Source organism: Lacerta agilis, chromosome 8, assembly GCF_009819535.1.
Source record: "Lacerta agilis isolate rLacAgi1 chromosome 8, rLacAgi1.pri, whole genome shotgun sequence".
In the NCBI taxonomy this organism is placed as follows: Eukaryota; Metazoa; Chordata; class Lepidosauria; order Squamata; family Lacertidae; genus Lacerta; species Lacerta agilis.
Window position 1 is genome coordinate 8,404,847 of NC_046319.1, and position 19,844 is coordinate 8,424,690.

Below are 19,844 nucleotides of genomic sequence, written 5' to 3' on the forward strand. Positions count from 1 at the left end.
CTCCAGCTGGAAGGTAAACGCCGTTTCCGTGAGCGGCTCTGGTTCGCCAGAAGCGGCTTTGTCATGCTGGCCACATGACCCGGAAGCTGTACGCCGGCTCCCTTGGTCTATAGAGCGAGATGAGCACCGCAACCCCAGAGTTGGACACGACTGGACCTGATGGTCAGGGGTCCCTTTACCTTTACCTTTTTACTTTTAATAAAATATAAACCTCCACCTACACTCCCACACCCAGTCACTGAAGGGAAAGAGACAGGGGTGGCACAAGTGGGCCCAAAGGAAGACCTTCCTCCCAGGATACCTTGCAAGGCTTCCTTGGCATGGATCAAGCCGTGCCTCTCAGCTTCCAGCTGCTCCTTCCGGGTCTCCAGCTGGGTGAGGTGCTGCTGGATCTCAAAGAGGGTAGTCTCCAAGGTGTCTTTTTCAGACCTGGGCAGAAGCGGGGACACACACACACAGAAGGACTGTGTTATCATTCGTCCCCATCTTTTGTTGTTTTTCTCTTTGCTCAATCAGCCATCTTGCATCCCAGTACGTTTCCGAGCACAATTCAAAGTGTTGGTGCTGACCTTTAAAGCCCTAAACGGCCTCGGCCCAGTATACCTGAAGGAGCGTCTCCACCCCCATCATCCAGCCCGGACACTGAGGTCCAGCTCCGAGGGCCTTCTGGTGGTTCCCTTGCTGCGAGAAGCCAAGTTACAGGGAACCAGGCAGAGGGCCTTCTCGGTAGTGGCGCCCGCCCTGTGGAACGCCCTTCCACCAGATGTCAAAGAGAACAACAACTACCAGACTTTTAGAAGCCATCTGAAGGCAGCCCTGTTTAGGGAAGCTTTTAATGTTTAATAGATTATTGTAGTAAAGTATGGAAGTGAGAGCTGGACCATAAAGAAGGCTGATCGCCGAAGAATTGATGCTTTTGAATTATGGTGCTGGAGGAGACTCTTGAGAGTCCCATGGACTGCAAAAAGATCAAACTTATCCATCATTAAAGAAATCAGCCCCGAGTGCTCAGTGGAAGGACAGATCCTGAAGTTGAGCCTCCTGAAGTTGAGGCTCCAGTACTTTGGCCACCTCATGAAAAGAGAAGACTCCCTGGAAAAGACCCTGATGGAGGGCACAAGGAGAAGGGGACGACAGAAGACGAGATGGTTGGACAGTGTTCTTGAAGCGACTAGCATGAGTTTGGCCAAACTGCGGGAGGCAGTGGAGGATAGGAGTGCCTGGCGTGCTCTGGTCCATGGGGTCACGAAGAGTCGGACACGACTGAACGACTGAACAACAACAACAGATTATTGTATTTTAACATTCTGTTGGAAGCTGCCCAGAGTGGCTGGGGTCAAGTATTTATGTATGTATAAATAAATAATAATTACTCTGCCTGGTAGGCTCCATCTGCCTCTTCTTTTGGGGCTTAGGCCAGAAATCCCGGCTGGGTTGGTGGAGAGATGTGTGTGAGTGTGTGCATCAGGGTGGGTGTGCAAAGCTGAGAAAAGGAAAGCAGCTAAGCAGAAGATACCCCTCTGCTGGGGTCAAGGCTCTGCCTCCCTGCAGCCTCCCCTGCCCCAGCCTGTTTGCAAACACTGTGTGACTTGGTTACCATCTTCCAGCAACCTCAAGGCTCAGGTGGGCAGAAGAACCAGCCGGACAACACACTGCCCCTCCCTGCCAGCCCCTTAACAATGCCCCAGGCTTGGACGAAGGTGGGCTAGGTTTTAAATCTCCACCCTTCCTCGGAGCTCATTGGGAGACCGTGAGCCGCCGGTCGCTGCATCTCTCAGCCTCGCGGGGCTGTTGCAAAGAGGAAATGGGGCAGTGAGTGAACTGTGTTTGAGCTGCTTGGAGGAATGGTGGGATGCAAATGGAAGAAATAAATCAGAACAAATAATAATAGGTGCTAAAGTGGCGGCACACACACACACACCTGAGGCCAGAGATCTCCTCTGCCAGACCCCGGTTCTCTCGCTCCGAGGCTGCCAGCTGCACCACCAAGCTGGCTTTTTCCTTCATCAGCGACTCCTTCTCCTTGGCTGCCCGGAGAGATGCTTCGCTGTGGCGTTCTAGCTCCCTGCGCACCTGCCCCAGCTCCTCACCGGTTGCACTCCTGTGTCGGGACAGCTGAGAGGGAGAGAGAGAAAGAGAGGGAGGGAGGGAGGGAAGGACGGAGGGAGAGTGGCAGCTTAGACACCACTTAGATGCCCCCTTGGCTGTTATGGTCCCTCTCTTTTCCCCCAGCCCCCTTCTCCCAGCAGGGCTAAAGCAAGAGCCTGGTGTTTATGATGCCAACCTCGGCCCTGCAACAAAAACCATTCCATTCCCAGCCACTGCCAGCTCAACAGATCCCAGAAAACATTAGCTCTGCAAGCTCTGTGTTATGAAGACCTGAGCCACACAGCTCCTGCAAAGGTCTGCTCCCAAGATCTCAGTTGTGAGCTCTCTTGCAGCTGAACGTTACATTCTTGTGAGCAGCCCTGAGAGCTCGCGATGGGCGGAATAGAGGCCTAATAAGTCACCACCACCATCAAAGTAGTGGAGGTCTTGTGAGGAGTGACCCAGCAGCTCAGACATCGCAATGATCAACTAGCTTGCACAAAGTCGCTGTGTCCTGTCTTTCAGGACAATCTGCTTTGAGCTTTAGAAAAGTGAATTGCAGACACAGAGCAGCAGCAGGAGGAGATCCTGGAAATGGAAGGAAACTGGCTTTAACGGGACTGTTATAAGAATTTTAAGGTCTCAAATGTAGAATATTCACAAATGCAGGACCGGTGCCAGGGCTTCTGGCACCCTAGGCGAGACCAATCTTCTGGCGCCCCCACCCCTGCCAAAGCCTGCTTTAGCGGGAGGTGGGGGGGGGGTGGAGAGGCAAGCAGTGGTTTCTCCACTGTAGCGGAGAAGCCGCTGCTCGCCCGCCCCGCCCCCCGCCAAAGCCTGCTTTAGCGGGAGCCGGTGGGTGGTGTAGGGGGCAAGCAGCACCTCTCCGCTACAGCGGAGAAGCTGCTGCTAGCCAGTCCCGCACCCCCGCCCAAGTCTGGCCAGCTCCCCCTCCATTTTGGCGCCCTAGGCGATTGCCTAGTTCACCTAAATGGACGCGCCGGCCCTGCACAAATGCACACATGTTCCTGTTTAGGGAATCTTTTAATGTGTGATATTTTAATGTATTTGATTTTTGTTGGAAGCCGCCCAGAGTGGCTGGGGAAATCCTGCCAGATGGGCGGGGTACAAATAATAAATATTATTATTATTATATTTAAATATATGAACCACGTGTCTGAAATAGTATGGGAGAGCAATCCTGAAGCCATTTTGACTCTCCCAGTGACCTCAAATATTCCTCTGCAGGGAGGGAGGCAAACGGGGAAAGGCTCCCCATTGTCCTTTTGCTTACAAATCCTGTCTTAAGGGCATATTTGTGTATGAATAGGGTCAGCCTGGATTCAGGAACTAAAGTATTCACCATCACAAGCGAATGGCCAGGATGCCCTGGTAATGCAATCAGCAGACCGCCTCCTTCTGTGATGTATGTATGATGTTTTGGGGGGTGGTCTTGGGCTACAGGGGTGGGCAATTTCAAAAGTCTATATAAGGGCTTGCGCACCATTGCTCAGGGTTCCTCGTCCCTCCTGCGTGTGGTGGGTGAGTGGGGAGCCTGTTGCAACAGTTCCTTGAATAAAGATCAGGCTTACTAGCCTCTTTGTTTCTCAATATATTCTGGTTGGCCTCTGTTATTTCATCCTACCGATAGGCAACCCACTTAAGGACTGTATACAGGTTCTTGGATACCCCATAAGGGAAAGGGAGCGGTTTTTTCTCATAACAGGACAAAGGGCCCTCCATCCATCCCTGTCTGCCAGTGCTGCCCCTCACCTGTCCCAGCTGCTCCTGGAGCTGCCCCCTCTCCTTCTGCAGCACCAGCACCTCCTGCTCCAGGGTCGCCCGGCTCTGCTCCACCGCCTGCAGGGAGTGGCCCAATCCATGGCGCTCTGTGTCCAGGTCCAGCTTCTCCTGCTCCAGCCGCACAAGCTCGTCCCGGATCGTGGCTTTCTCCTGCTCCACTTCCTGCTTCTTCCCCAAGAGAGAGGCCTTCTCTTCTTCTAGCTGAGCCCAGAAGGGTGGGGAGGGAGACAGCGGGAGGCTGGCAGTGAGGGTTACTCAGCACACAGGATGCTGAGCGGAGAGGAAGCTGTTCCGTATTTCTCCCCCCACCCACCCCCCAAAACACACACACACACACACGTATTTACACAATAGGGCACCTTTCACAGAAAGTTGTTTTGACATCGTTGGCATGACTGTCTACTTTGGAAAGCCAAACACACACACACACATAATAGATTTAATTCACACAGAAATGGAAAATGTATGTGTAGTAACGAAGTTTTTAAATGGAAAATGGCTAAGTGTGCATTGCTGAAGGGTTGCTAACATTTGGGGTTTTCCAACCTTGTTTTCTAAAGGACTCTGAGCTCCTTAATAGGCTAATGAATAACTGTCGATTGTTTTCTACTCTCTGCGGAGAGTGTAACTTTGATCATGTGATGAAGGTATTGAGTTGCAAAGTCGCCATCTTGAAAGGGTGGTGGCTGTTAAGTTTCTCTGAACTATGCATCCCCATGGCTCTCAAAGACCTGCATTAGCCTAAGGGAGGCTGGGATGGGGTTTGGATTTTTGGAATCTTTTATTTCTAAGAAGACGCTGAGCCTGTGCTGGAAAGAACAAGGTAATGTATGGATTTTTTTGGGATATATCCTTGATGCTTATGTTCTGTTTTTGAATAATATTTTTATGCGCCCAGACAATGATTCCTTCCAAAAGGAGTCAGTTCTTACGCTTCCAGTCGCTTCAAACATCGCAATATTAACACCTGCAACTTCTGCTGCCCCAAATAATTATGGGCAAAGCAGTGCTGGACCTCATGCCAAAGCCGGAAGGAGGTCCTTCCTGAGCACGAACTGTTTTTCCTGCCTCTGCTCTGTCATGGACAAAGACCTCCAGACATTCTCTCACTCCCTGACAAACCCTACACTCTGCCACCTCCTTCTGGCACAAATCCTTCAGATGTGGGCGTTCTCGGTTTGCAGACACTACAAGACACACTTCCCTCTCTGCAGCTGCTAGCCCCCACTCCCTCTTACCTGGATGATTATCTGGTTGAGCTCCATCTTATCCTGCGCCAGCCCCTCATTGAGGGCACTCATCTTGGAGAGCGAGTCGCGCAGGGAGGACTCCTCCGACTTCAGGCGGCTCAAGGCCAGCTCCAGCTCAGCCCGGCTCGCCTCAGCCTGGGACAGGAAAGGAAAGGAGGTGCAAAAGAGCCTGTGACCCCAGGTGTCAACCCCAGGCCCCTGCAAGAAGCAAGAGCCATCACACAAAGGCCTGGTGGCTCGGGTTCCATATGAACCTCCACAGGACCCTGAGATCATCTTCTAAGACCCTCCTTCATGTGCCTCTTCCTTGAGAGGTCCGGAGGGTGGCAACACGAGAACGGGGCCTTCTCTGCAGTGGCTCCCCGTCTGTGGAATGCTCTCCCCAGGGAAGTTTGCCTGTTGCCTTCATTACACACCTTTAGGCGTTCCTTTTTAACCAGGCCTTTGGTTGATCTGATTGATACCCTATGTGGCTCTTTTGGGGGGGGTGTTATTGGGTTATTGTTCTTATTTTGAGTTTATATATTGTGATCTTTTCTGTGAACCACCCTGAGACCTCCAGGTATAGAGTGGTATACAAATTCAAATAAATTATTATTATTATTATTATTATTAATAATAATAATAATAATAATAATAAACACTTGCTGGGACTGGAGCAAAGCAGGCTGCCAAGACAGGCTGCAGGGCTGCCTGTGGCCTGATCCTGCAGGACCCACCTCATGGTCTCAAGCAAGCAGGATGGGGGGGGGGCATGCTCAGGATCCCCAAACACAGCCATGAGGGCAGCCTTAGCCTCATTGCACTTCTTGCTTTGGAGGTACTGAAAGGCACCTGGGTGGGCTGCCAAATTTTATTTATTTATTAAATTTGTATACAGCCCTATACCTGCAGGTCTCAGGGCAGTTACAACATAAAATCAGAATATACAAACACAAAATACATAATAAAAAGAAAAGCAAAAACAACCCAATAAGACCCCCCCTGGCTTCCCCCCCAACACATTTTTTTAATGAAGTAATAATAATAAATAAATAAGAATAAAAAGTGCAACCCGCCCCCCCGAGACCATTCCATTGTAACTATCCAAGCTCCCAAAATTTCAATGCCTCTTGCGATGGTTCAACCCCTTCCTGTACAAATTCTACAAACACCTTTCACATCTCCTTGAAATCATTTCTCCTGCATATTCCCCATCTTACCTTAATGTTAATCCATCATTAGTAGCTGTATCCCACACCTCTTTATACCGTCCTTCCATTTTATATCCTGCGTGCCCCTTCCGCTTCCTAGCTGTCACAATTCCTGCAGCTGTCAATCAATTTGTGAGCGAGTCCTTCCTGGCCTGCGAACCTTCCACCCATTGTTAATTGATAATAATGCTACCTCTGGACCCCCCAACACGTTTCAGATCAGAAGGGCATTGGGTGTGCAAGTCTCTCCCTCCCCAGCAGGTGCCTCCTTGCCTTGGACAGGGCTTCATCCCCCTCGGCCTTCTCGTGCTCAGAGACCTCCTTCTCCAAGAGGGCTTTGCTCAGGGCTTCCTTCACCAGCACAAGCTCCTTCTTCAGGCCAGACTTCTTTGCTTCCAGCTGCTCCAGCTGCTTGCGACTTGGAGACAGAAGAGGGGAGAGAGGAGTAGAGGCTCACCCACTTGCAGGCACTTTCCCTCCCCCCCCCCCCGAGACAAGACGCCAGCCGTTCACCCCCCACGGCATTATTCCTCGGGTTAAACAAAGGTGGCATATTCACAGAGAGACCCTGATGTCAAGTCAGGTTCCCAGGGCGTTTTTTTAAAAAAAAGGACCGGCGAAGACAGCTCCATGCTGGAGATGTGGCAAGGACAATGGCTCCGTGAAACAGGTCTGTAGGGCGATCTCTGCTTACTAAGTTTTGGGAAAACAAAATTAAAAAATTAAAAATCCTTCCAGTAGCACCTTAAAAGGTAAAGGGACCCTTGACCATTAGGTCCAGTCACGGACGACTCTGGGTTTGCGGGGCTCATCTCATGTTACTGGCCGAGGGAGCCGGCATACAGCTTCCGGGTCATGTGGGCAGCATGACTAAGCTGCTTCTGGTGAACCAGAGTAGCACACGGAAACACCGTTTACCTTCCCGCCGGAGCAGTACCTATTTATCTACTTGCACTTTGACGTGCTTTTGAACTGCTAGGTGGGCAGGAGCAGGGACCCAGCAACGGGAGCTCACCCTGTTATGGGGATTCGAACCGCCAACTTTCTGATCAGCAAGCCCTAGGCTCCGTGGTTTAACCCACAGCGCCACCCGCGCCCAGTAGCACCTTAGGGACCAACTAAGTTTGTTCTTGGTATGAGCTTTCGTGTGATGCGATGGGCTGTGTAACTGCGACTGCACAGATAAAGCTAAAACTGTCAGCGGAGAATATTCTTTTGAACTATACACCAATTGCATAGAAGTTAACAACGGGACAAGGCACCCTAACAGTGGCCAAGAGACTGAGACTGAGGAGTTGGAAGAGTAAAGATATGTTCCAATTCAGTCAATGGATTGGCAATAGGACAACACCCACAACTTATGAACGGGCTGCTTATTAGACGTAGGCTTTGGATAAATACGACGGCATTTGGAATGGGTTTCTACAAAATGTAGCAGGCTATCTACATATGTAATCTACAATAATAAAGTGCAAGTTTCTCTGCGTCCAGTCCCTGTGTCCGTGGGACTGCGCTACTGCGCATGTGCCCCACGGACAGCCGTTGGGACTTGGAGCGCAGAGACTTCGGGCGGCCGGGCGAAACTGTTGGAGTGGCGGGTGTGCACTCGCGTGGACTTACTTCTAAGCAGCAGCGGCCGTTACAAGTGGTGGCAGGCGAGCGATGTCAAGCAAGAGCTGCTCGGTTGTTAGGGAAAAAAACGAGATAAACGAGAGCCGCTCAGTCAGCTCTGCGCATGTCCCCGATGTTGCTAGGGCAACAGTTTGACCACATATGTTCTAGCGCCCGTTAATTTAACGGGGTTAATGTCTAGTAGGATAATAACCTGTATGGGCAATCTATCCGGAAGATATTTTTATTTTGAAGAGTTAGTGATCTGACATGGTTATCCTTCCTGCCCCCCTTCCTTTTCCCTATCTTTTGTTAAGCTCTTTGATGGCTGAGAACAACCTTTAATGTCCTAATCTGTTGGAAGGAAGCGATAGAGATAAGTACCTTCTTTGGTGTCGGACATTGTTCCAAGAAAGTGAGGCATTGGGAGCTAATGAATAATCTCCACGTAGCTAGTGAGCTGTACGCAAGCAGTCGGGCAAACCACACAGGTTAGCTATCTATAAATTGGAAGGTTGTGGGCAGAGTTTGAGAGAGAATCTTGTGCACGGACTGAGGGTTTCCAAGTGGCAGCTTGAGGTGCTTGCTTGGTATGTATATATTGATCGCTGTTTAGAATAAAACCTCCAATCTTCTCATTCATTTGTGTTTTGTATTACTTCTGAATCTCAATAGATATGAGATAACCTCATATCTATTTACATGAGAATGTATGGGAGTATATTACATTGCATTCTGTTTCTTTCTACAAATTTCCGTTCTTTTTATTTTCTCGCTTTCCTTTCCCTTTCCTCTGCATCGCATTGTTTCTTTATCACTGCAATTCAGCCGCATATTCCTGTATTGCAGGGGGTTGGACTAGATGATCCTCAGGGTCCCTTTCAACTCTATGATTCTATGATTCTTTCAATAAAAAATAGTAATACCAAAATAAAATAAAAACATGTTTCCTGGGCAGACAACATTCAAGATGTCCCCCAACCCTAGTGCAGAGAACTGGACCTGAGACCACACCAGCTTCAGCCCCTCTCAAAGAAAGGGGACCTCCTCCCCAAAGGAAAAAAAACCCTCAAGAATCTCTCACTTTACCTCCGCTCAATTTCCTTCCGAGCCCGTTCCTGGTCCTTTAAGATGTCCTCTTTCTCCTCTTCCAGGCCATCACGCTGTCGCTGAAGGTCGCTGTTGGCCTGCTGCAGTTTCTCCTTTTCCTGATGGAGGACTTCCAGCTTCTGCTGCAATAGCTGCAGGTTCTTTTCCAGGTTCGTCTTCTCGCTGGAGAGGAGAAAGGAGGGGGGGACACTGCAGCACGGCGAGGACAGTAAGGGAGCAGAGGACAGTGCCCATTCCATCAACCTCCCACAACAGCGGTTGAGTCTGTTCCATCCCAGTGCATTCACAACCACTTCTCTCTCTTGAGAAGAGTGGGAGTCACATTGGGCAAGTGGATAGCCAACGGTTAAGGACAATAAGTTTAAATTTAGCCTGGAGAAGAGAAGGTTAAGGGGTGATATGATAGCCATGTTCAAATATATAAAAGGATGTCATATAGAGGAGGGTGAAAGGTTGTTTTCTGCTGCTCCAGAGAAGCGGACACGGAGCAATGGATTCAAACTACAAGAAAGAAGATTCCACCTAAACATTAGGAAGAAGTTCCTGACAGTAAGAGCTGTTTGACAGTGGAATTTGCTGCCAAGGAGTGTGGTGGAGTCTCCTTCTTTGGAGGTCTTTAAGCAGAGGCTTGACAGCCATCTGTCAGGAATGCTTTGATGGTGTTTCCTGCTTGGCAGGGGGTTGGACTGGATGGCCCTTGTGGTCTCTTCCAACTCTATGATTCTATGATTCTATGAAAATAACCCCCCCCCAAAAGAAAAGAAGGTAGGCTTCCGGCGGCTGACGCCATTATGGGTGGTCGTGGGATGCTTCGGCTGCGAAGCACCCAGTTCATCCCGGGGGTCAGGAGCCCTGCAGCCGCATAGCGGGGCTCCGGTTGGGGTGCGGGAAGAGCGTCCCGCACCCTGGGCTCCCCGGCTGTGCCCGTTGTGGCTCCGAACCCTTCCCTCGCTCCCCCTGGAAAGGGGGAGTGGGGGTGAAGGGACGACGGAGCCGGGCTATAGGGGACATGCCCCAACCGGGATGTAAATGCGGCGACAAAGCCTGTGATGAGCGTCTAAGTTCTACCTGTTTTCAAGGAGCTGATAAGAACCCAGAGGCTGTGAGTAATTGATTGACTCTTTGTATTCTTGGAACGATCTGGGGGAAAGAAGAAAGGCAGCCCGCCTCCCTCCCTTCGGGTGGTGAAAGAAATTAACTCTTTAAGTGACTGCTGCTACAACAATCAATAGAAAGTACTTGGAAATTGAAAACTGAGTCTGTTGAGATTTCCCTTCGGGGGTTAACTGGGGAAAAAATATCTCCACTTGAAGTTTTGGTCTTTATACTCCGGCCTCGGAGAAATGGCGGCGACTTGGTTTGTCGTGGGAAAAAATTGAAACAAAGGAAGGAAGAGACAGGAACTGAAATCTGATACTCACTCTCATTCCTAAAATGCTGGACTTTGTGCTCGCACTGGCATCGAACTCTAGTTTAAAGGATGAGGAAATGCTCACTGTCTTGCAGATGGAATTGCTTAATCGGAAACTACAAGTTTTGAGTGGAATTATTCATAAAAAGGATTTACTTTCCACAGAGGAGGCTTTTCAAAAGTTTTACACAATGGAATCAAGCCTTGACAAAGAGCTGGGAGGGGTGCTTCAAGGATGGTCGGAAATGGCTGGGCAAATCCGGGAAAAGGAACCTGAAACGGGAAAATTTACAATATCCAGACTCCGGGGTGGCAGCTCGGGGGCAAGGGACATGGAATATGGAATTAAGATTTTTACAAGAAGAAGAAGAAAAAGGAACGGAGGAGCCCAGAATGGAGATGATGAGCACCCTGAGGCTCGATGCGGGGTTTGTTGTGGATGCTGCCTGGATCTGTGGACACTCAGAGGAAGACAATTGGAGATTTGGTTCTGGAGAAAGACAGAAAAAGACAATGGACAGAGGGGGAGTGGGTTGAAGTATTAAATGTATAATTTAAATGGTCTGCCATGGTATCCGAAATCGGAGTGTGAAGTCTGTTAATTACAAGTCTATTTTAAATAAGTAAGGAGATATTGAATTTTAAGTTAAAAGCAGCATGATAAAGGATAGAAGAAATAAGTTTAGCTATAAGAATATTTGGTTATGATTTAGGTTATAATGCAAAGATTAAGATAAGCATGTTTTCTTTTTTTCGTTAAGTAAAGTTAATTTTTTTTATAGAGAAAAGTTGTTAAGGAAATAGTATATTGATTTAAAACCGAAGGTGAATAGGCGGGGGAAGTCAAACGTCAAGATTTAGAAATAGAAATTTTTTTTTTGTAAGGTATATAAATAAGAAGAAGAATCCAGACATTATGTGTATTTGTATTTGTTTTTGTATTTGTAGGTGTGGGGTTGGGTTTGTGTTATATTATGAAAATGCTAATAAATTTTGTTAAAAAAACAAAACAAAAGAAAAGAAGGTAAATGTCAGGGATCTGCCCTCCGCGGCCAGGCAAGGTCGCGGTGGGTACAGGCAGCTCCAGCCACTTCTATCTAGTGATACGTCTCTCAGCGGTTCTTCCAGCACCTCCCCAGGGAGGAGGAGTTATCCTCAGGCAGCCAGGTGGAGCGCGGGCTCCAGGATGTTGCTCAGAGACCCAGCACCGTCCGGCAGACCCGCTCTGAGGGGGAAACGGCACTTCCGTCGCCTGAGCTGCGCACGGGGGGTCAAGAGACCGGGGAGGCAGCACTTTAGGGTGCCGAAATTCCTATGTTGGAATTCCTACGTAGCAGAAAACAGGCACTTCCGGGTTCTTCGAGCGACTAGGCAGTCGTGTTTTTAGGTAGCTCCGGACTGTAAATAGTTTTGACACAATAAAACTGTTAAAAGACAAGGCGGACTTTGTCGTTACTCGGGAGCAACCCCCTTGCGGACCTGACAGTGATATAAGGTTAATTACAGGGAATGGGGTGTGAATTAGAAATAACTGGGGAAACACCGCAGCAACAAGAGGCGGAGTGCGAGAAGCCAATTTTTGGAAACGATGGGGGGCGGAGACGCTCCTTCAGGTATACAGGGCCGAGGCCGAGAGAGGGACTCCCCCCTCCCACGGCACAGTGCTGAATTACTCCTCCAGACTGGAAAGAAGGCAGCCCAGAGCGCTGACTCACACAGAGACACATAAGCCTCCTCTGGACACAGGTTGTTCTGCTGCCCCTCTGTGCAGAGGGGGGTGGGGGGTTCAGTCTTTATACGCCAACATACACACAAGCCCTTTCAGCGGAGGCTGCTGGGAAGGAGACACAGCCAGGGCAGGCACTCAGACAGAGAGGCAGTGGGGAAATTGCACAAAGGCGTTCCTTGCCTTCCTGGCGCTCCTTGCTTCCTTCCAGAGGGCGATTCCAGGTGCCTTACCTGCCCAGCAGTTCCGCAGATGACCGGAAGCGGTTGGCATCGTGAGCCGCGTCCTCTTTGGCTTGCGACAGCCTGTCCAGGTCCCCCTTCAGCTGCAGGATCTTCTGCTCCAGGGAACGGCGCTCGTTGTCGCTCTCTGCCAACTGCCTCTTCAGGGACGACACAAGGTCCTGCGCAGCCTCGTATTTCCCCCGGAGGTCCTGGTGTAAAAAGTAAAAGCCAGCAGCAACGTCACGCTCAGGAACAGACCGGCAGGTAGCAAAGCCCATGCCCAGATGGGGAAAAGGAGAACTCTGACCGCTGGGGTTGTTACCACTGTATTTCTCTTCCAGAGCAGCTCACAGCACAACAAAGAACCACCGCCATAAATGAAGCAGTAAAGGTACCCCTGACCATTAGGGCCAGTCGCGGACGACTCTGGGGTTGCGGCGCTCATCTCGCTCTATAGGCCGAGGGAACCAGCGTTTGTCCGCAGACAGCTTCCGGGTCATGGCGAACCAGAGCAGCACACGGAAACGCCATTTACCTTCCTGCCGGAGTGGTACCTATTTATCTACTTTCACTTGATGTGTTTTCAAACTGCTAGGTTGGCAGGAGCTGGGACCGAGCAACGGGAGCTCACCCCGTCGCGGGGATTGGAACCGCCGACCCTCTGATTGGCAAGCCCTAGGCTCTGTGGTTTAGCCCACAGCGCCACCCGCGTCTCAATTACAGGATGTATAAAATGACCTAAGCACCAACAAACACAGTTCAGCAGAGAAGGATACTAACATTGTTGGGACTCTGGTTTTCAGTTTCCGCAAGTCGACAGATTGGGTAGTAAATTTAGGCTAGCAAGGAGGGCTTACTTGTCGGCCTTGTGTTCTGGCTGCACATGTTTTGTGTACCGAGTCAATTCACACGTTTACTTTCTCTACCTATTGTTGTCTTGTACAATTCTATGAAAGCCTCCTGAGAATCTTTCTGGCTATCTTTCCTAAAAGTATAAAGGTAAAAAGGTAAAGGACCCCTGGATGGTTCAGTCCAGTCAAAGGTGATTATGGGGTTGCGGTGCTCATCTCGCTTTCAGGCTGAGGGAGCTGGCGTTTGTCCACAGACAGCTTTCTGGATCATGTGGCCAGCATGGCTAAACCGCTTCTGGCACAACGGAACACCGTGACGGAAACCAGATTGCACGGAAACACCGTTTACCTTCCCGCTGGAGTGGTGCCTATTTATCTGCTTGCACTTTGACGTGCTTTTGAACTGCTAGGCTGGCAGGAGCTGGGACAGAGCAACGGGGGCTTACCCCGTCGCGGGGATTCGAAGCGCCAACCTTCTGATCGGCAAGCCCAAGAGAGGCTCAGTGGTTTAGACCACAGCGCCACCTGTGTCCCCTGTGTCTTTCCTAAAACCAAGTTATTAGCCCCCCCACACACACACATCATGGCAGGTGATGATGCTGCCAACTAAGCCTGCAAACTAGAGGAGAGAGGCTGGATGCCATTTGGAAAACAGGTGTCCCTGATCCAGGCGACAAGAATTAGAATAAGTTACGGAAAACGAGACCAACTCAGGACATTTGCACGGTCTAGAGAGGGCAGAAACCCAGTTTGTGTTCTTGCTCTCACACAGGTAGAGTGAGCAATGCCTTTTTGAGGGTGGCCTCTCCCCTTGCAGTTTAGGGACTCCTCCCTCCCCTTCCCGCCCCCAATCTTGAGTAGAAGAAGAAGAGTTTGGATTTGATATCCCGCTTTTCACTACCCGAAGGAGTCTCAAAGTGGCTAACATTCTCCTTTCCCTTCCTCCCCCATAACAAACACTCTGTGAGATGAGTGGGGCTGAGAGACTTCAGAGAAGTGTGACTAGCCCAAGGTCACCCAGCAGCTGCTTGTGGAGGAGCGGAGACGCGAACCCGGTTCACCACATTACGAGCCTACCGCTCTTCACCACTACACCACACTGAGTGAGACAAACACTGTTTAGGGAAGCTTTTCAATGTTCAATGTTATATTATGTTTTTATATACGCTGCAAGCAGCTGAGAGAGGCTGTGCCAAAATTATTATTATTATTATTATTATTATTATTATTATTATTATTATTATTATTATTAATACTATTATCAACTCCCGCGCTCCCTTCCATGAAGCAGCCCTGCTCAGGATTTTGGCAAGGGCCTTCTTCCCCCGAGTGCCCCCACCTGCCTCTCTGGCCTTTTGGGGTGATTGGAGCTGTGGGGTGGGAATCAGACGCCCCCTCCTCCCTTACCTGAAGCTGTAGCTGGCGCTTCTGCAGGGCCGACTGCACCACCGCCAGCGTGGAGTCTGGGAAGATGGGGGAAAGGCTGCGGCGGTGGGGGGAGGAACGGCGCAGAGGGGAGGGCGTCCGGAAGCTGGAAGACAAGCCCCGCAGGCTGAGCCCGGTGGCGTCGCTGTCTGAGGTTTCCGTGACCGGGAGGTGGACGGCACTGTCCGCGTCGGAGATCACAGCCTACGGGGAGAACAAAAATAAAAACTCACAGTGGGACCAGGAAGAGGTGCCCCTTCTCCTTCACACCCCTGCTTCAAAAGAGATGAGGCAGATGCCACAAAGGGGATGGGTGGGGGGTCCTCTGCCCTGTACCTGTGCGAGGTCGCGCAGGGTCTGCTGCAGCAACTCAGATTCTGTCCGCAGGGCTTCCACCTCCTCGGCCTCCGCCACTGCCTGTTCCTGGGCATGGGAGGCTTCCTGGAACCAGACACGAGGCAGGGAAATCAGCAAAGCAAGAAGGGCTCTCTGCCAGGTTCCAGCTGCTGGGCATTTGCAGGGAGGCAGCTTGGAGGGAACTGACACCCGAAGCCCACCTGCCTCCGTCTCGTCTACACTGCCTAAAAAGCAGCTCTCCAGAGTTTCAGTCCTTCCCCAGCCCTACCTGGTTCTACTTAGCAGGGATGAATCCTTAACCTGCTGGGTGCCCCAAAGATGGAGCAAACTTGTTTCCCGCCGCTACAGAGAGGGGAACACCCAAAGCACCGGATTCAAAATACAAGAAAGGAGATTCCGAATCAACGTCAGGAAGAGCGTTCTGAGGATCAGAGCCGTACGGCCGTGGAACAGACTATCTTGGAAGGTGGTGGACTCTCCTTCATGTGATGTTTTTTTTTAGCAGAGGTTGGCTGGATCTGCCAGAGAGCCTTCAGCTGTGATTCCTGCATTGCAGGGGGTTGGACTGGAAGACCCTTGGGGTTCCCTTCAAACTCTGCAGTTCTACAACTCTATGATTCACCCAGGCACAGGGTCTGAAGGGCTTTAAGCATTAATAAATCTCCTCCCTCTGGTTCCACGCCCCCCCCCCCCAGTTTTTCATCCATGGCAAAGTTCATGGTTGGCTTCAACTAGGGCCAGGGCCTTCTCAGTACTGGCCCCGACTTGGTGGAACGGTCTGTCACAAGAGACCGGGGCCCTGTGGGATTTGGCATCTTTCCACAGGGCCTGCAAGATGGAGCTGTTCCACCTGGCCTTTGGGTTGGTTTCAGTTTAACTTTTGGTGTGACTGGTGGGATACTTAAAAATGAGGCTGTAGTCAAAATTAAATTTTAAATTTTATTTAAATCTGTATTTTAATGAATTGTTTTATGTTTTTGTTGTGATTTTATTGGTGTTAGCCGCCCTGAGCCCGGTTTGGCGGGGAAGGGCGGGGTATAAATAAAAATGTATTATTATTATTATTATTATTATTATTATTAGAAGTAGGACCCAAGTGAGAAGTATGGGAAGATTAGATGGTAACGAACACACACACCAAAAGGGGATGCTAGGCTCAAGGCCCTTCCTTCGGGTAAGTTAAGAGGCTCCAAACTCTTGCTGACTGGGCACCGACAGGGTTCCTGTGCCCCCATGTGTGCCAGTAGTCTTGGAGAGACCCAGCTGGTGGCTCTGCTTCCTCGGTGGAGTAGTGGGGGGGGGGGGAGGAGAGGAACATGGGGCTGTTAATCTTAGGGTCGTGGGTTCGAGCCCCACACTGGGCAAAAGATTCCTGCATTGCAGGGGGTTGGACTAGATGACCCTCATGGTCCCTTCCAGCTCTACGGTTCAATGATTTGAACCAAAGCCCCGGTTGAAAGAAAGGCAGCCAACCCCACCGCCTTGGCAAATGGCGACACCTCAGGAGACTTGGAAAAAACCAGTCCCTTCAATTTGGCCTCAGGCCCAGACACTGACAGGGGAAGCCTCCCAACGGTCAACTCCATTTGAACCATAGCAGTGCGACAGAAGCGATGAGGAAATTTACCATTGCTCTCCAAGGAGGCAGAGGAGTTGGGCAGTGGGAAGAAAAGCTTAGGAGAACTCTTTCTTTCCTTTTTAAACATCTCAAAAGGGAATATTGGGGGTAAAAAAAGGTAAAGGACCCCTGGATGGTTAGGTCCAGTCAAAGGCGACCATGGGGTTGAGGTGCTCATCTCGATTTCAGGCCGAGGGAGCCGGCGTTTGTCCACAGACAGCTTTCCGTGCTTGGTCAGCATAACTATAACCGCTTCTGGCATAATGGAACGCTGTGAAAGAAACCAGAGCGCACGGAAACGCCGTTTACCTTCCCGCTGGAGCGGTACCTATTTATCTACTTGCACTGGCGTGCTTTCAAACTGCTAGGTTGGCAGGAGCTGGGACAGAGCAATGGGAGCTCACCGCGTCGCGGGGATTCGAACCGCCGACCTTCTGATCAGCAAGCCCAAGGGGCTCGCTGGTTTAGTCCACAGCGCCACCCGCGTCCCAGGTAATATTGGAGCATAGAAAGCAGAGTGAGGGAGACAAAAGTGAGGCAAAAGCAGCAGAGTCCCAGGCTCAGGTGGGAGAGGAATGGGGGGCAGCATCAGGGAGACCCCTTAGGGCCACACGGTCCCTGACAGAGCAAACTGAGACACATCCAGCAGATGACTGGTGAGCTGCTTCTTCTGGGGTGGTGCACCCAACACACACACACCCTCCCCCCCCAAACCCAGCTTTGTCCTCTCACCAAACTCTCCAGCTTCTGGGTCAGCGCCTCAATTGCCTTGGTCTTCTCTGTGTTCTGGCCTTTCAAGCGCTCCAGGCTGGACGTGACTTCGTTAATCCTGGAGGGCGAGAGAAGCGTACGCCTTGGTGGTCAGTTCTGGGCTGGTGGCGTCCTTTCTGGCCCTGTGGGGGGGTTGGGGTTGGGGTTGGCAAGTGGCCCTCCTGCAGGCAAAACAGGCAGGCCTTGAGCCTGAGCCAAGCTCCTCAGCAGAAACCCCACGGGGGGGGGGGGGGGAGAGGCCATGGCTCAGTGGCTGAAAGACAACTGAAGGCAGCCCTGTATCAGGAAGGTTTTATTTTCTTGTGTTTTTAGGTGTTGGAAGCTGCCCAGAGTGGCTGGCAGCATGAAAATGATTTCAACAGTGTCAATCAGGGGTCGGCAACCTGCGGCCCATGGGCCAGATGCAGCCCACAAAGACCATTTTACCAGCCCACAAGCCTCCCACTCACAAGCCTCCCACTCGCCAAGTCTTCCGCACACTCCGCTAAACCAGCGCAGCGTGGCGCGGGGACTCACCGAGTGGTGCCGGAAATGGTATCTGTATACGCGCAGATACCAGAAACTGCATCTGCACATATCAAAACGCCGAAAATTGCTTCTGCGCAGGTGCGATTTTCAGCATCTGGGCATGCGCAGAAGCGATTTCCGGCATCACGTTGCGCATGTCCGGCCCACGGACGATCTCCGTGGAAGTGGTCCAGCCCATGGCCCGGTAAACCTTGCCGACCCCTGGTGTAAATGAGTTTTGATAGATGTAACAATGGAATACTGAATGGTTTAGTTTATGTAAAATATGAAGGGATTTATGGCATGAAAAATGAACCATGGAAACAGAAGAAGGGAAGTCACTGATATTATAAGGATGTTTAAATGAGTATTTAAAATTGTAAAATAGGAAATCTAATAAAATTTATATATATGAAAAAGAAAATTATTATTACCCCTGCTTTGCATGCAGAAGGTCAATTCCCAATAGCAGTGTGTCTGGTGGGCCTGGGAATGTCTCCTGCCTGAAACCCTGGGGAGCTGCGGCTGCTGGCCAGTGTAGAAAACACTGAGCTAGATGGGCCAAAGGCCAGCTTCCTCTCTTCTCTCCAGATGTTGGTGGAAAACCCCTCATATCCCTGACCACTGGCCATGCTGGCGGCTGAAGAAGGCTCCACTTTGTTGTTCAGTCGTTCAGTCTTGTCCGACTCTTCATGACCCCATGGACCAGAGGACGCCAGGCACACCTATCTTTCACTGCCTCCTGTAGTTTGGCCAAACTCATGCTAGTCACTTCGAGAACACTGTCCAACCATCTCATCCTCTGTCGTCCCCTTCTCCTTGTGCCCTCCATCTTTCCCAACATCAGGGTCTTTTCTAGGGAGTCTCCTCTTCTCATGAGGTGGCCAAAGTACTGGAGCCTCAACTTCAGGAGGCTACACTGCCGGGTGCTAAACCTGCGTCCCCCAACCGTTTCCCCCCCTCCACAGTACCTGTTGCCCAGCTCGGCCTTCTCCATGTCGCAGCGGACCTGCAGCTGGATCATGTCGCGGACCTTGTCCTTCAGCTGCTCCTCCAGCTGCGCCATCAGCAGCGCCTGCTTCTCCAAGGTGGCGCCGGTGCTGCTCTCTGACAGGCGCAAGTTGCTGTTCAGGTTCAGGCAGGCAGCATGGACCGTGCGGCTGGAGCGAGAGAGTTCGTGGCCCAGCTCAGAGAGGTCCCTGCCGAGACAGGGAGCAAGAGGAGTTGCTCAGGGGAGAGAAAGGCAGGCAACAATATTAAGTACCGACATCGCAAAGCAGCAGAAAAGACTTCTGTTTATGTATGGGACAACAGCCGCTCAGGTGCTACTAGCCCAGAGATGGAAAGAAGATGAAGTCCCTACCAGAGAGCTACGCTGAAATGGCAAAGCTGACTCCAAAATGCATAAAAATGTCGCGAATGTGTGTTGGAGGTGTGGAATGGAAAATGGAGATTTTATACATATGTGGTGGAGGTGCCAAAAAATTAAAATATTCTGGGGGGAGATATATGATGAATTGAAAAAGATGTTGACAATCTCTTTTCCAAAAAAACCAGAGATGTTCCTATTAAGCATAATAGACAAAGAGATACCAAATAAGTCGAAGGAAGTTTTCTTATATGCAGCTGCAGCGGCCCGATTAGTAATTGCAAGAGGATGGAATCAACATGAGGCACCAAATGTCGTGGACTGGCAAATTAAACTACAAGAACTAGCGGAGATGGCTCTACTTACAAATAGTATTAGAGGAAATACCAAGCAAAGATTTATTGGAAAATGGGAAAGTTACAGAAATTATGTGCTAAAGTATAACAAAAGTTTTGTTAGTATGCCAGCATTTGAGGAGTAAGGGAAGGGAAGCAAGATAAGGGAAAGACGATGGAGTAAACAAATCTTAT

General features: G+C 50.4%; 1 protein-coding gene across 1 annotated transcript in view; it reads right to left on the reverse strand.

Moving 5' to 3' along the window:
- The window catches only part of CROCC (ciliary rootlet coiled-coil, rootletin), a 55,219-nt gene that overhangs the window by 19,522 nt on the left and 15,853 nt on the right, over positions 1-19,844 (reverse strand). Inside the window, exons 9-19 of the mRNA XM_033159316.1 lie at positions 18,917-19,144; positions 17,400-17,496; positions 15,029-15,133; positions 14,675-14,896; positions 12,426-12,625; positions 9,035-9,217; positions 6,608-6,752; positions 5,130-5,276; positions 3,862-4,092; positions 1,922-2,115; positions 302-429 (exon numbers count right to left, since the gene is read on the reverse strand). Of these exons, the coding sequence (XP_033015207.1) occupies positions 302-429; positions 1,922-2,115; positions 3,862-4,092; positions 5,130-5,276; positions 6,608-6,752; positions 9,035-9,217; positions 12,426-12,625; positions 14,675-14,896; positions 15,029-15,133; positions 17,400-17,496; positions 18,917-19,144 (1,880 nt within the window). The remainder of the gene's footprint in view (positions 1-301; positions 430-1,921; positions 2,116-3,861; positions 4,093-5,129; positions 5,277-6,607; positions 6,753-9,034; positions 9,218-12,425; positions 12,626-14,674; positions 14,897-15,028; positions 15,134-17,399; positions 17,497-18,916; positions 19,145-19,844) is intronic.